General features: G+C 41.0%; 1 protein-coding gene across 3 annotated transcripts in view; it reads left to right on the top strand.

Moving 5' to 3' along the window:
- PDLIM3 (PDZ and LIM domain 3) overlaps window positions 1–12183 on the top strand; it is a 34521-nt gene extending 22338 nt beyond the window's left edge. For 2 of the 3 annotated variants that reach the window (XM_005556442.4, XM_005556441.4), the window contains exons 5-7: window positions 7561–7691; window positions 9577–9688; window positions 11348–12183. In XM_005556442.4, the coding sequence (XP_005556499.1) occupies window positions 7561–7691; window positions 9577–9688; window positions 11348–11537 (433 nt within the window). In that variant the 3' untranslated portion in view covers window positions 11538–12183. Of the gene's footprint in view, window positions 1–5709; window positions 5974–7560; window positions 7692–9576; window positions 9689–11347 lie in introns of all 3 variants that reach the window. The other variant, XM_005556440.4, reaches the window with a different exon arrangement.
- Window positions 12184–14949: the final 2766 nt, after the last annotated feature.

Here is a 14949-nt window from a genome sequence, read left to right as displayed (position 1 = left end):
ATTGTGAAGTTTGCAGTGCATGCTTCTTAAATCAGTTCTTACTAATCATCGAGAAAAGTAACTTGTAGATGTTTGGAGTGGCTTTTCTCATTGCGAAGCTTATTTCAAAAGCAAAAAGAAACAAACTCACTTAGCAGAGTACAGAAGCCAAATAACTTTCATTTCCAAGAGTAAATATTGACAGGATTACAGAGCTGTGAAATTTCATGCAATCACCACGTGTATTTATAGCGAACACCCCGAGGCTCTGGGGATCCCATCCAGAACACCGTGACCTTTGAGTCGGGCAGTCGGTGTATCTATCCCAGGTCAGGAAAGCCCTGCCAGCGGGAGCAAGCATGGAAACCAGCCCCGGTTAGGAGCAAGGAATCAGGTGAACAAGACAGAATGATAAGGAGCAAACGCTTCCTTCTCGTCTCTCAGTAGAGAAACTGATCATCTTCAGATCATCCTTTTCAAATATCTTCTCTAGAAATTGAACTCCAACCTAAGGGGAAAGAAAATAATGCCCTGTATTGCCAAATCAGGAAACAGTGACTTCAGGAAACCTCAGTTCCATCCTTCTGACCTCAGCTAAGCCGGTCAGCCCACAGGAAGGAAGCTGGTGGGTAGACTGGATTGATTCTGACAGGAACACTGAATATGATTTACCGCAGCTGTTGCAAACGGGTGGCCCATAGGTGGATTTATTTCACAGGCATGTTTTATTTAACCTTTTTGTTTAAAAAAATAATGTAAGTGCCTTTAGACAGAACCTTTAAACTCACCATCTTGTCAAAATGCTCATCACTCTTAAGTGTGTGAGACGTGGCTCATTTTCATACATGTGTGACCTCCTGGCCCCTCTAGACACCCGAGCTTATGACTCCTGCCATAGGCTGTGGAGAGGGGGTCATCCCTTCTGTATGATTTCCATGTCCAGACCTTTCAGTAAGCTACAGGCAGAGTCAGGTGATTGTCTCAAAACATGCCAGACAATTCTTGTGATACCAGATCCAGGAAGGAGCCCTGGACTGGAGGAGCAGGAGAAAGGCGTTAAGAAGGCAACCATTAGTGAACATATCTTCCTCCACTAGAACGTGAGCTCAATGTCTGCAGGGGCCTGGTCTGACTGGCTCAACATTGTACACCCAGCACCTAGAAATGAGACAGAATAAATGCTCAATAAGTGACCATCTACGAACAGACAAAATAAACGCCCAATAAATGCTTACTGCATAAAGGAATCGAATCCTGAGGGTGCACACCATTTCCCGAGCAAGTGGCAAGAGTCCAGAGCTGTCTCACTCCCGATGCCGGCAGCTCTGTGTCCTCCGCTGCCTCTCTGTGTGTTCCCTCGTTCCCATTCTGTTCTCATCTGCATCTTCTCCGTTTCTCCACTTTCAGCAGCTTCCCCACCCCAGCCCAATCCCAATAACAAAACACTGGATTTAAAGTTAAAACGATACAATATTTTACTGTTGAACATATACAACTTCCCAAAAGAGCACAGTAAAATTAATAACTTGCATTCTTTTCAGGTTAGTGTGACTAAGTCCACCCACACCAGCTCTAGGGCTTCAGAAGGCTTAGATAAAGTGATATGTTAGAGTAACACTTATCCTGCCTTTACTAAAAACCTGTAACATTCAATTTTATAAAAAGTCAGGAAAGTCAGAGAATCCTCGGTATATAATCGCCTTTAAAAAATGTTTTTCATTTTAACTTAAACATGGGGATAATGACAAGCCGCTCATAATGTCATTTGAAGATAACACCTTTTAATATAGCTGAATTTGGAAGGGAGGAGGAGAGAAACAGAAATGAGGGGATTTGCTTAAAAAACAGATGCCAGTGCACAAATCTTAAAGAACTATAAGGCCTGGTGTGGTGGCTTACACCTGTAATCCCAGCACTTTGGGAGACAGAGGTGGGCGAATCACGAGGTCAGGAGTTTGAGACCATCCTGACCAACATGATGAAACCCTATCTCTACTAAAAATACAAAAAATTAGCTGAGCGTGGTGGCAGGCGCCTGTAGTCCCAGCTACTTAGGAGGCCGAGGCAGGAGAATTGCTTGAACCCGGGAGGTGGAGATTGTAGTGAGCTGAGATCATGACACTGCACTCCAGCCCGGATGACGGTGTGAGTCTTCAAAAAAAAAAAAAAAGAAGAAGTAGAATTGTTAAAGAGTGCCCCCAACATCCTTCTTCTCTTCCTGTGCCTCCTCACTATTTGCTGTAACTTCTGAATTTTTTGTTCCCACCAAACTATTCTTCATCAAGGTGGAATTGTAAGTGGCTGCATACCAACCTACAACTACATGTGTTTTTAACTTTTAAAACAACTGTAGTTTTTGTTCGGGTGCATACTACTTGTACATGTTTATGGGGTACATGTGCTGTTTTGATACATGCATACAATGTGTAATGATCAAATCAGGGTAATTGGGGTATCCATCACCTCGAGCAGGCACTTTCTTTGTGCTTTGAAACATTCCACATCCACTCCTCTAGTTATTTTGAAATATATAAATAATTGTTGTTAACCATAGTCACCCTATAACTACACTGTTATGAACTTCTTTAATCCAAAGTAAGTTGGACATGCTAGTGCTGGGCATGGTGGCTCACACTTGTAGTCCCAGAACTTTGGGAGACCAAGGTGAGCAGATCACCTGAGGTCAGGAGTTTGAGACCAGCCTGGCCAATGTGATAAAACCCCATCTCTACTAAAAATAGAAAAATTAGCCAGGCATGGTGGTGCACGCCTGTAATTGCAGCTATTCAGGAGGCTGAGGCATGAGAATCACCTGAAGCCGGGAGGCAGAGGTTGCAGTGAGCCGAGATCATGTCACTGCACTCCAGCCTGGGTAACAGAGTGAGACTCTGTCTCAAAAAAAAAAAAAAAAAAAAGTAAGTTGCACATGCTAAATTGTTAACAGCTTAATTTCCCTGGGGTTTTACTATTAGCTATGGTTCTTTTGATTATTTCATCATGACTGAAGCCTTTTAAAAGACTGGTGTTTTCACATGCAAATATATAAAATTTTTAAGGCTAAAGCTACAGTTAAATACATATGTAAGGTATTTTAGATCCAAGTGATAAAATACAATCCTATGAGTGGTTTTTGGACAAGTTGCTTCCAGAAGTATGCCCCAAAATGTCTGTACACACCCCAGAGAAATTAGCAATCTGTCAAATGATGTATCTGGGCATGAAGTAATTGACTGCATTATCAACCTCACGAGTGGCCTTGCCAAGTCACTAAGTCAGTCTCAGAAAATCTCATTAGCATCTACCTTTCCAGGTCATCAGGAACAAGTCGTGGTGACCCATGATGATATATCCCCGGTGATAGCCACAGTGACTGGAATCCATGAAAACCCGTTTTACTTAAAGGATCAGTTTAAAAGATCTTTTTAAATTGGCCCAGAAATGTATAAAAGTTCATCCTTGTTTGCTTAGCGTTCATTTCTCATTTATTTAATAGACATGGGCCTGATTGATAAAGGAACTAGGAATGCATGCTCAACTAAAATTACATAGTGCACAAATATGCATTTACTATTGACCCTCAGAACATGGGTTTAAACTGTGCAAGTTCACTTATATGTGGATTTTTTTTCCAATAAATATGTTGGAAAAATTTTTGGAGATTTGCGACAATTTGAAAAAGGTCACTAACTGTAGCCTTGAAATATCAAAAAAATTAAGAAAAAGATTTGCCATGAATGTATAAAATATACATAGATAGTAGTCTATTTAAGTGTTAATAGACTGTTTATCTGTAAAACTTCCGTTCAACAGTAGGCTATTGGTAGTTAAGTTTTGGAGGAGTCAAAAGTTATACATGACTTTTATAGCAGAAAAATATTACTGATAACTACTATAAAACATGACATAACTGTAAGTTCTAAATTGATCATAGTTTATCTGCCCAGTACGGGCACTATGTCTGGCACATAGTAGGGTAAGAGTAGTTATAAATGCCAGTCGAGTAGGTTCATTATTGGGAGGCTGAAGTCTCCCAAGATTTAACTCTGTTTCAAATCCCTAAACTGATTTCATAAGCTTCATTACACTCAGGTTAAATCCACGTGATCCTGACTAAACTGCACTGCAACTGAAAATGTCCTCATATTCTTTTACCAGCTGCAGTCCATTTCAAGAGTCAGTATAGACCCTACAAAAATGGTGAATAGCCCACTTGACATTTTGGTATGTGATCTAAACATTGTACAGTCTGGGTTTTCAATAGGTTCTCAAAAGGCAGGAAGTGAAGGAGCAAGCTCATATTCACCTGTCTGGTTTAGGTTATGTAGGTAGTTAAATTGGATAACACAAGACAAAAAAAAAAAAAAAATTTAAACCCATTTAGTGACATGAGTTCTCCAGACTAATCAGGATGCAACATTGCTGGAGTGGAAAAAGTTCCTGCTCAATATCATTTTGGTTTCCTATCTTTATATGGGCTGAAGTTAGCATTAATACCTCTAGAGAGTAAATGCAGATATGGGGCCATACTTGAGACCAGAGACAATCTGGACTTAGAGGTAAACACACCATATACATCCATTCTCTGTCTTGAGCTTACGGCGACACTAACTGGAAAGTATGATAGATGTGTATATTAATACTAATATTTATTTTTGCTTTGTCTTAAATGACTATGCTTTTTTTAACAAAAATCTCTTGGTATCTCTCATGCACGTGGGAAAATGGACTTTTTAGTCACTAGCATGTCAGTTGTTAACTGACCCCTATCCAGTTTCCAAATAGAATGTGAAATCTCCCTAGTTCTTCTAGTTGCATGACTGGGCTTTGATGTTTTAATAAGTCCCTGAAATGCATCTTTAAAAGGAAAAGGGAAATATGCATGGGATAGATGTGTGCTTCTGAAATTGTGCATAAAATAGCTATGTAAGAAATATAAGCATCAAAAGAGTGAAAGACCCACTTTATTTCTCCTCTAATCATTAATATCAAGGTGACAAGCATTTATTGGTTTTTTTCTAGGGCTCGTATTAAACCACTGAACAGCTGTCTTAAAGTGTACTCCTCACAGAATTAAAGAGTAAAAATAGAAAATACTAAAATAGTAACAAAATATTTACAAGATAGCCTTAAAACATAATCTTTACCATAAAACCTGCAAGTTACCAATTACTATTTAATTAAAGCTCAACTGTATTACTGAAATATGCTTCTTATTTTGAAATGTTGAGCCCAAATATGTGATTTCATCTTCATGCTGCATGTTTGGTATTCACTAAAACTTGAATTTTAAATGTTGCACTTGAGAAATGTAAAAGGATGTCCAGCCAATGTAATTTTCCTTCATCATTTGTCTGTGATATTGACCAGTTTTAAAGTCTTTGGCCTATTTTTAAAAATGAGGATAGCTGCAAATTTTCTACTTACTTCATATACAACTTTTCTACATGTAACCCTCAACTTACACATTGCCTCGTAGAACAGAGCCAAAAAATGCAGTATCACCTGTACCTTTTAATTTTATTAAACTTTTTTCAATCACGAATTTTTCAACATCTTCCCTTTTTAAACAAATTCTAGTGACAAATCAAGATTTGGTTTTATTTTGATGTAATTCACCTCTCACTTTTGTCTTCAATTCCTTTTAACCTCTCTGTACCTGTTCTCTGTGTTCTTCTGTCTGGACTGTCTGGCTCCCTGTGCCATCTGTGTGTAACGTGGTCATTAACACAGTGGATGCAGTACTCCCTCCGGCATTGACTGTGGCAGTGGACGCAGCACCCCTTCTTCTGTCAGTACTGTTAGTACCATTTGCCCAGGTGACTTGAAAGTGGCGGCTAAGCTGGCCCCTAACATTCCTTTGGAAATGGAACTTCCTGGTGTGAAGATTGTACATGCTCAGTTTAATACACCTATGCAGTTGTACTCAGATGACAATATTATGGAAACACTTCAGGGTCAGGTTTCAACAGCCCTAGGGGAAACACCTTTGATGAGGTAATACGAGTCTTTTTGAACCATGGGCATATTAACTAAACACGTGGGCAGTGTCAGCTTTACGGGTGTCTTTTAACATTGTCTTAATGGAAAGAAAGCTATGTGAAAAGCTTTTTAAAAACACTAAGGATTTATTGCAAATATCTAGGCTTGATCATAAAGGTGATTTGGGGAATTATCTAAGTAGAGCTTTATGTGTCAGATGGCAATAAAATGAAATCCTGTAAGGACCAAATGTACATGTCTCTCAAAAGCTACAATGTACTTTACAAATGTGTGGTGTAATACTTCTCAAAGTTATTTATAATCTAGTATACCGTATGTCCTTTGGGGATCAAAAATGAGGAAGGAGGTGGGAGGTTTACAGGAGTGTTATGAGATGATTCTTCTCTCTTCTGATAGAGCTTGTGGAGAGGTCACTATTTACCCATTTAAAATGTTTATTGTACGTGAAGGTTTTTGGGTGAATACCCTCAGGCTATTAATGTAGATATTGAATTTTTGCTGCTCTTTTTTGACTCATTTTTTCTTTGTTATAACTCTTTGTTCACAGTACTTTTGCCATAAAGATTTTGATTAAAAAGATTTATTATAGGATAAAATCTTATGCTTCTTTCACTATTACAGAATCACTATTTATAAATTAACTTATAATGCTTAAGAGTGTTAAATAGTGATATCCAAAGCTATCTCTTGGGATGAACACATTGAATTAATAATAGTGTAAGATATCTCAAAGCCATTTGCAAATATGACATAGGTAATAAAAATATTAGATAGTATGTTTTCTAGATAATGCAATAAAATGATATAAAATAATAAAGTTTTTAGTGTTTAACATACAGTATTATGATAAAATTCTTTATTGTCCATTATGAATATATTTGTAGAAAGCATGTTAAAATAAAGCTGCTGTCATTATTGTAAATGAATTTTAATGTGGCTATTTTTAAAAGACAGTGCAGTCAATTACAGCAGATATAAAAATGTAAGTTTCTATATTACAGGCTTTCAAACCCTGAGAGGTTAAATTTCTAGAATTTATAAGTAAAATGATACCCTTATTATTTCCAGGGGTTGACAAATTAGCCTTAAAACTAAAAACATATTAAACCATATACTTTTTGTTTAATATCAAAAGTAAATCTGAATTTTACTGACAGTTTGATGACTGAGAGTAATCTAACTGGGTGCTTACTGCTGCACTTTCCATCATGTGTATATTGCCTTTTCTCTGGGAAAAGTTAATTTTGTTCACATCCATCATTATGTATCCATCAGACTCAAGTCTTGTTTTTCTTAATTACTATTTCCTGACAATTATCTTTTACTTTCCTTCCAAAGTATTTTGCCAAGTGGAGGAGTGTGGATGCAACTCCCCGATTTGTTGTTCAATGACATTTCCAAGGCAGCCTTGTGAATTCACATTATGCTTTTAACTATACTAGAGATTCACTTGAAAATACTAGACCTCTGTTCAGGAGTGGCTGTGCGTAGAGTAATGGCTGAGTATTGATGTCTGTGGCCTCTTGCACGTCTGGTGCCTCCCAGCGCCTGACGATGCTCCCCGCTGTGCCTGTGTTTCAGCGAGCCCACGGCCTCGGTGCCCCCCGAGTCGGACGTGTACCGGATGCTCCACGACAATCGGAATGAGCCCACACAGCCTCGCCAGTCGGGCTCCTTCAGAGTGCTCCAGGGAATGGTGGACGATGGCTCTGGTGAGCAGCCGCTGACACCCGCTGAAACATATTGATAGAGGCCACTGCGGGCGGCGGGACGGGGAGGACAGCAAACGTACTGGGAACGAAAGTCTAAACCTTGGTTTTAATTGGGCACCAAATGAATTTTTGCTCGGAAGGTTAGGATATGGATGGTGCCTAGTTTAAAAAAGGAGATTCTGGGACATGTCCAAGTAGCCACCAACTGAAGTCATAAAAGGACACCAAAGACAAATTGCATTAATGGTTGTCAAGGGCTAACTCAGCTTACAAGTCAGGAGATATTGTTTTAAACAAATACTGTCAAACTTCTTAGCCTCCCCCCACACTCTGGAGTATCACCATCATCAAAAACTAAACAACACTCTAACAAACCCTTACTATGTTCCGTGTTCTATGAAAAGTATTTTGCACACATTATCATTTAATCTTCACAGGAACTTGGGGAGGTGAGCCTATTATTTGCCCTACTTAGCAAATGAGAGGCGAGGGATGGGCAGGTGGCCTTGTGAAAGGCCACACAGTCAGTGAGCCGCAGACCCAGGTCTCCAGCCCACTCCCGTCATCTTCAGGGCTCCTGCCCTGACCTATGCTTCTCCATGCCCAAAAGATATAGACTGTCCTTTAAAAGCCACACAAAAATGCAGAATGTCCCATTAGGATGGCTACTGTAAAAAGCATGGAGAATAACAAGCATTGGTGAGCATATGGAGAAATGGGAACCCTGTGCATTACTGAGGGGAAGGTAACAGGGAGCAGCCACCCTCGGGGAGTATGGCAGCTCCTCGAAAAGTTAGTGATCCCGCAGCCCCTCTCCTAGGAATGTACCCCAAAAGACTTGAAAGCAGGGACTCAAACAGATTCTTTTTCTTTTTGTTTTTGAGCCGGAGTCTTGCTCTGTTGCCCAGGCTAGAGTGGGTGGTGCATCTCGGCTCACTGTAACCTCTGCCTCATGGGTTCAAGTGATTCTCCTGCCTCAGCCTCCCGAGTAGCTGGGATTACAGGCACCTGCCACCACGCCTGGCTAATTTTTGTATTTTTAGTAGAGACGGGGTTTTACCTCTTGGCCAGGCTGGTCTCGAACTCCTGATCTCATGATCCACCCGCCTCGGCCTCCCAGAGTGCTGGGATTACAGGCGTGAGCCACCGCGCCCGGCCTGTATGCCAGCATTTATCTTATTCACAGTAGCCCAAAGAGGGAAAACACCCAATGTCCATCAAATGATGAATGGATAAGCAAAATGTAGTGTGCACATACAATGAAATGTTTTTCAGTCTTAAAAGGAATTAAATTCTGACACATGGTGCACCATGAATGAACTTTGAAAACACTATGTGAAGTGAAAGAAGCCAGACACAAAGAGGCAAATATTGTATGATTCCATTTATTTGAAAGATCCAGAACAGGCAAATCCAAGAGACAGAAAACAGAATAGAAGTTACCAGGGGCTGTGAGCAGGAGCACAGGGAGTTACCGTTTAATGGGTACAGTTTCTGGGAGGTGAAGAAATGGTTCCGGAGGTGGATATGGACAGTGCTTGCACAACATTACGAATGTACCTAATGTCACTGAATTGCACCCCTAAACATGGTGAAAATGGTAAATTTTATGTATATTTTGCCACAATAAAAAATAATGCCCTCTGCTCCTTTGAGCGTTTTGTAACAGTTGCCTCCAACCACAACAACAAAATAAATGTTTTCTCTAATTCCATTCTGTAATGCCCTATTTCAGAACAACGTCTCTTATGATTGCATCAGTCCTGTTCGGAATATGACAGTGCAGATGCAACTGAAGGCTAAAGTGCACAGTTTAAAATAGAAGCTTAGCACAAGCTGCAGCCAGCTGTTCCCTAGCCATACATGGAAACGCTTTGTTTTTCAGATGACCGTCCGGCTGGAACACGGAGTGTGAGAGCTCCGGTGACGAAAGTCCATGGTGGTTCAGGCGGGGCACAGAGGATGCCGCTCTGTGACAAATGTGGGAGTGGCATAGTGTAAGTGTCATTTCTAACCCTGGAATTTACAATACCGCTTGGCAACAGTTCATTTCTTCTACTTTAAGACTTTATAGACTAAAGGCAATTATGAAAACCAAATTTCTGTTCATCAACTTGAAACATAGGTCCCCAACATTTAACACATTGTGACTGTCACTCCTTAGATATACCTCCAAATTGTCACATCATATGAATCAGCAATTTTGACTTACAATTTCAGAATACTCTCATGAAAAAAAAAAAATACCCCAAATGTATGTTGAAAAGTCACTTCTAAGAATCATGACTTCACTTTAAACTCCCCCACCCCTGTTAATGTCTAGTCTTTAGTAAGTGTATACATTTAGTATACATAGTATCCTCCTCTGTATAAACACAGGGAAACAAATGCAGCATGAGGATGTTAATTAAAATACATTATCTTTACCCAGTTTAAGTTACACAGATTTTGAAACAAAATATTGAAAAACTACTGTCAGCTTCTAGTACAAAGAAATATTTATTTATTTATTTATTTATTTATTTATTTGGAGACAGAGCCTTGCTTTGTCACCCAGGCTGCAGTGCAGTGGCGCAATCTTGGCTCACTGCAACCTCTGCCTCCCGGGTTCAAGTGATTCTCCTGCCTCAGCCTCCCCAGTAGCTGGGATTACAGGTGCCCGCCACCACACCTGGCTAATTTTTGTATTTTTGGTAAGAGGAGGTTTCACCATGTTGGCCAGGCTGGTCTCCAACTCCTAACTTCAGGTGATTTGCCCGCCTCAGCCTCCCGAAGTGCTGGGATTCCAGTTGTGAGCTGCCGTGCCCGGTGGGGACCTTATGTTTAAATAACCACACTTGCTAGTTCAGGATCAAGTCAACCAAGATAATTCTGACATCCTCATGGCATTCGTGCCATGTGGGCACATCCCCATCCCATTATTCCATTCCCCTGCCATGAATTCACACACTGATGTGTCCTCTGTCCGGTTAGCCAGGATACATCCCAAGAGGGCAGTGGGGGATAAACCTGGTTAGGGCAAGAGGAGGAACGTGGGACCAAAAGGTCAAAGCAGGGCAGGGAGCTCAGAGCAGAGAGGCCCTCAGTAAAATACGATAGTGCCTGACGTTACCAGAAGCAATCATAGTGCCTAAGCTGGAGTAAACTGTTCACAGTAGAAGCTAGTCCACCCACCCCAAAGGAATTCCACCTCTGCTCTTTGATCTGTTTTCTCTTGCTCCATTGAATAAAGGCTGGACCACCCAGATGGAAAGCAATCAGAGAGACTCTGTTCATTGGGTAGATGACCACTCTGTCAAAAGCAGAATTTTTTGCAGAGGGGTTGGTCTTGTCTCCATCATGTCTCCCTCTTCAAAGAAATGATGAGGAAAGATCATGAAGTAGGATCCTACAAATTTTCTATTAAGGACTCTTTTGAAAATCTGAACATAGTCCCACGTCAACACCAGAGAGAAACATGGGATGGCTTGTTGTGGATATCCTAGATCTCCATGACAATTACATACAGTTTCACGGCTGTGCATGTTTTTACAGCTGGAGGCCATTGTTTCCTGACTGTGAAATAGAGAACACCTGCCTTCTCTGTTGGGTTCTCTCCTTTGTCTCAATTTTTGCTCTGTGGTTTTTTAACTTGAGCTCATTTTCTTCCCCAACAGCGGTGCAGTGGTGAAGGCACGGGATAAGTACCGGCACCCTGAGTGCTTCGTGTGTGCTGACTGCAACCTCAACCTCAAGCAAAAGGGCTACTTCTTCATCGAAGGGGAGCTGTACTGCGAAACCCATGCAAGAGCCCGTACGAAGCCCCCAGAGGGCTACGACACGGTCACTCTGTATCCCAAAGCTTAAGTCTCTGCAGGCGGGGCACGCACGCACACACCCACGCACACTTACACAGGAAGACGCCCATGGCTTTGGGCAGAAGGATTGTGCAGATTGTCAGCTCCAAATCTGAAGTCAAGGCTTTAGACCTTTATCCTATTGCTTATTGAGGAAAAGGAATGGGAGGCAAACGCCTGCTATGTGACAAAAACATACACTTCGCTATGTTTTGCAACCCTTTTTGTCTGGGGCTAGCAATAATGATATTTAAAGCAATAATTTTTTGTATGTCATACTCCACAATTTACATGTATATTACAGCCATCAAACATGTAAACATCAAGATATTTGAAGAAGTCTAATTCTCTTTCCTTGACAAGTTGATTTTGCAATTGTGGTAAATACCAAATAACAATCTTGTATTCTAACATAATCTGCAGTTGTCTGTTTCTGTTTTAACGATTACAGTGCATGTTAGGGAGAAAGTCCCTGAATTTCTTTAGTTTTATATTCAAACAATTATGCCACTGGATGCAACAAACATAATAAATACATAAAAGATTTTAAAAATACCTAATGAAGTGGCATTCATTGAATTCAAATAAAATCAACATTTCAATGAGAGAACCCAATCATATTTTAACATGTACACTAATAAATATTTTAAGATAAATGTGGTTTCTTCTCATTACTCTTATGAGCACAAAATTTCTGATGATAGGCGAAGCACTGAAATTTGCTAAAGGTAATTCAGTCTCTTTCAAATTAAAAGTTTCACTTGCTTCAACGGAGTCTCTTTCAATTTAAATATCTCTTTCAGATCAATAGTCAGATTGAAGGTTCAAAGTCCATCACGGCTGTTTCTCAGGCTCAATGGTTCACCACCTCCTCTTCCCAAGATGGCATCTCCAGGAGGAAACAGTTTAGAGGACTTCCTAAGGAGGGCAGGGGGTGCTGGTCTCCTGGGGTCCTGCTTGTATCCACTGTTGAAATCCTTGGTTTCACTTGTGATCTGTGGTCTGTTTTCTTGACATAGTTGGGGCCAGGCAATAATCCCACCTCCACTGCCACCTCCAAAACTCTCAGCTCAGCTTTCCTGGAGTCACGGATCATCTGTCTGAGACATGCACTCCGCCTGGCCCTGGAGCAGGCAGCCTACCTTGCAGGCTCTGCACCGTGTTACCTTGCCTCTCACCCAGGGTGGCCACAGGGGAATGCCCCTGACTTGCATCTCTCACCTGCTTTCCATGTTCCCCATTGGGGACATACAGGAACTTCTGAAACTGTTCCCTCAGGTTCAAACCATGGGGAACCAGCAGGGTGAAGACCCTCAGACCCTCTGTCTCACTACCTTGTGTCACATGGTCATCTCTACCCCACCGCAGCTGCTGTCTGGCCTGGAACAAGTGTTCTCCTCCCATAAGGTCCCAAACGGGACACAAGTTTTATTGCTCTGGGATTCTCCCAAACTTAACTGACTCTTTCTGACCCTGACCTGTTCAGGATTTTGACCACGTGAGAGGAGCCAAAACACGTGCCTGGCGCCTGTAGGCATTTGACATTGCAACTCCTGTGCCAACAAATGCATTCACTAACAGCTATTAAAAAAATAAAACAGACTTTTGAGATCAAAGAAATGAATGTATCCAAAATACATGTTTGTTCAACAGTCATTTTCAAACATTTTGTTCTGGGAAGGAGATAAACTGAAAAGTTTAGAAAGCAAATGAATGGTAACTGACTTCAAAAACCTGAGAAACTTAAAACTCAAAGTAGCAATGGAGAAAACCATAAACCAACCCAATTTACTCTTTAGAATCTTAAAAGGCATGGCAATGGGCAGCACCTGGCATTTCTGGACCCGAGGATAAAGGTGCGACTACCATAAGGAGAGCTGAGTAGAAGCTGTTTCAGAAACACTTATTCCCTTGAGCAGGGGTCCCCAAACCCCTGTGTGGCCTCAGACGGTCTGTGGCCTTTTAGCAACCAGGGGGCACAGCAGGAGGTGAGCAGCGGGCTAGCGAGCAAAGCTTCATCTGTATTTACAGCCGCTCCCATTGCTCACATTGCCACCTGAGCTCCACCTCCTGTCGGATCAGAGGCAGCACTAGATTCTCAGAGGAGCACGAACCCTGTCGTGAGCTGCGCATGCGAGGGATCTAAACTGTGCGCTCCTTATGAGACTCTAATGCCTGATGATCTGTTCCTGTCTCCATCACCCCTAGATGGGACCATCTAGTTGCAGGAAAACAAGCATAGGCTCCCACTCATTCTATATGATGGTGAGTTGTATAATTATTTCATTATATATTACAATGTAATCATAATAGAAATAAAATGCACAATAAACATAATGCACTTGAATCATCCCCAAACCATCCCCTACTGCCCCCATCTGTGGAAAATTCTCTTCCACGAAACTGGTCCCTGGTACCAAAAAGGTTGGGGACCTCTGCCCAACAGGCTCCCCCTGCTAGGTACTATCTGGAAAAGGTAAAACAGAGCATCTCCCAATTGGAAGATGGAAGCACAGTTGATGGTATGTGTACCATCCTGCAAAGAGGGTAGATTAACAATGAAAGATTCGGCCGGGCACAGTGACTCATGCCTGTAATCCCAGCACTTTGGGAGGCCGAGGTGGGTGGATCACGAGGTCAGGAGTTCAAGACCAGCCTGGTGAAGATGGTGAAACCCCGTCTCTACTAAAAATACAAAAAAATTAGCCAGGCCTGGTGGCAGGCGCCTGTAAGACCAGCTACTCGGGAGGCTGAGGCAGAGAATTGCTTGAAACCGGGAGGTGGAGGTTGCAGTGAGCCAAAAGCATGTCACTGCTCTCCAGCCTGGGTGACAGAAGGAGACTCCGTCTCAAAAAAAAAAAAAAAAAAGAAAGATCCATGAGAAAAGTGTACATTAGACATTATATTGTACATGCATCTACATTGTTAGATATTAGCATTTTCCTTAAATTTATATTTTATGTCATAGAGTGTATAATAAACTGCCTAAGTTCAAATGTTTAATAAGAAGCTTTTTATAGTAACAAAATGTAGTATGTTCTAATCTGAAATTTGAGAGAGATATGGCTTAAATTTGATAATTTAGACTGTGTAACTAAGGCAGGTCCTAAAATTGCATGCTCATTACTTTGAAGAAAAGTCATTCTTTTGACAATTAAATCTCGAAATGTAAACATGTAGAGGAATTACATACAGAATTAAAACAGAAATGAATACTAAGTGAACATTATTTTTAATATATAAAGTACAGAATGAAAACAGGCATGTTGAAAAAAATTAAAACTCTAAAAATGCAAACAAATGCAAAAGCAATATTTCCCCCATGCTAGCATTTTGTTTTTCAATAATGAATTCACCAGGAATCCTATATAGAAATTCATGCCATGAAAAATAATGCCAACCAGTTTTGATTTAGCTCACAG

The sequence above is a fragment of the Macaca fascicularis genome, chromosome 5 (assembly GCF_037993035.2).
Source record: "Macaca fascicularis isolate 582-1 chromosome 5, T2T-MFA8v1.1".
NCBI classification, from domain to species: domain Eukaryota; kingdom Metazoa; phylum Chordata; class Mammalia; order Primates; family Cercopithecidae; genus Macaca; species Macaca fascicularis.
Note: the sequence above shows the minus strand (reverse complement) of the source record. Positions and strands in the feature narration are given on the sequence as shown.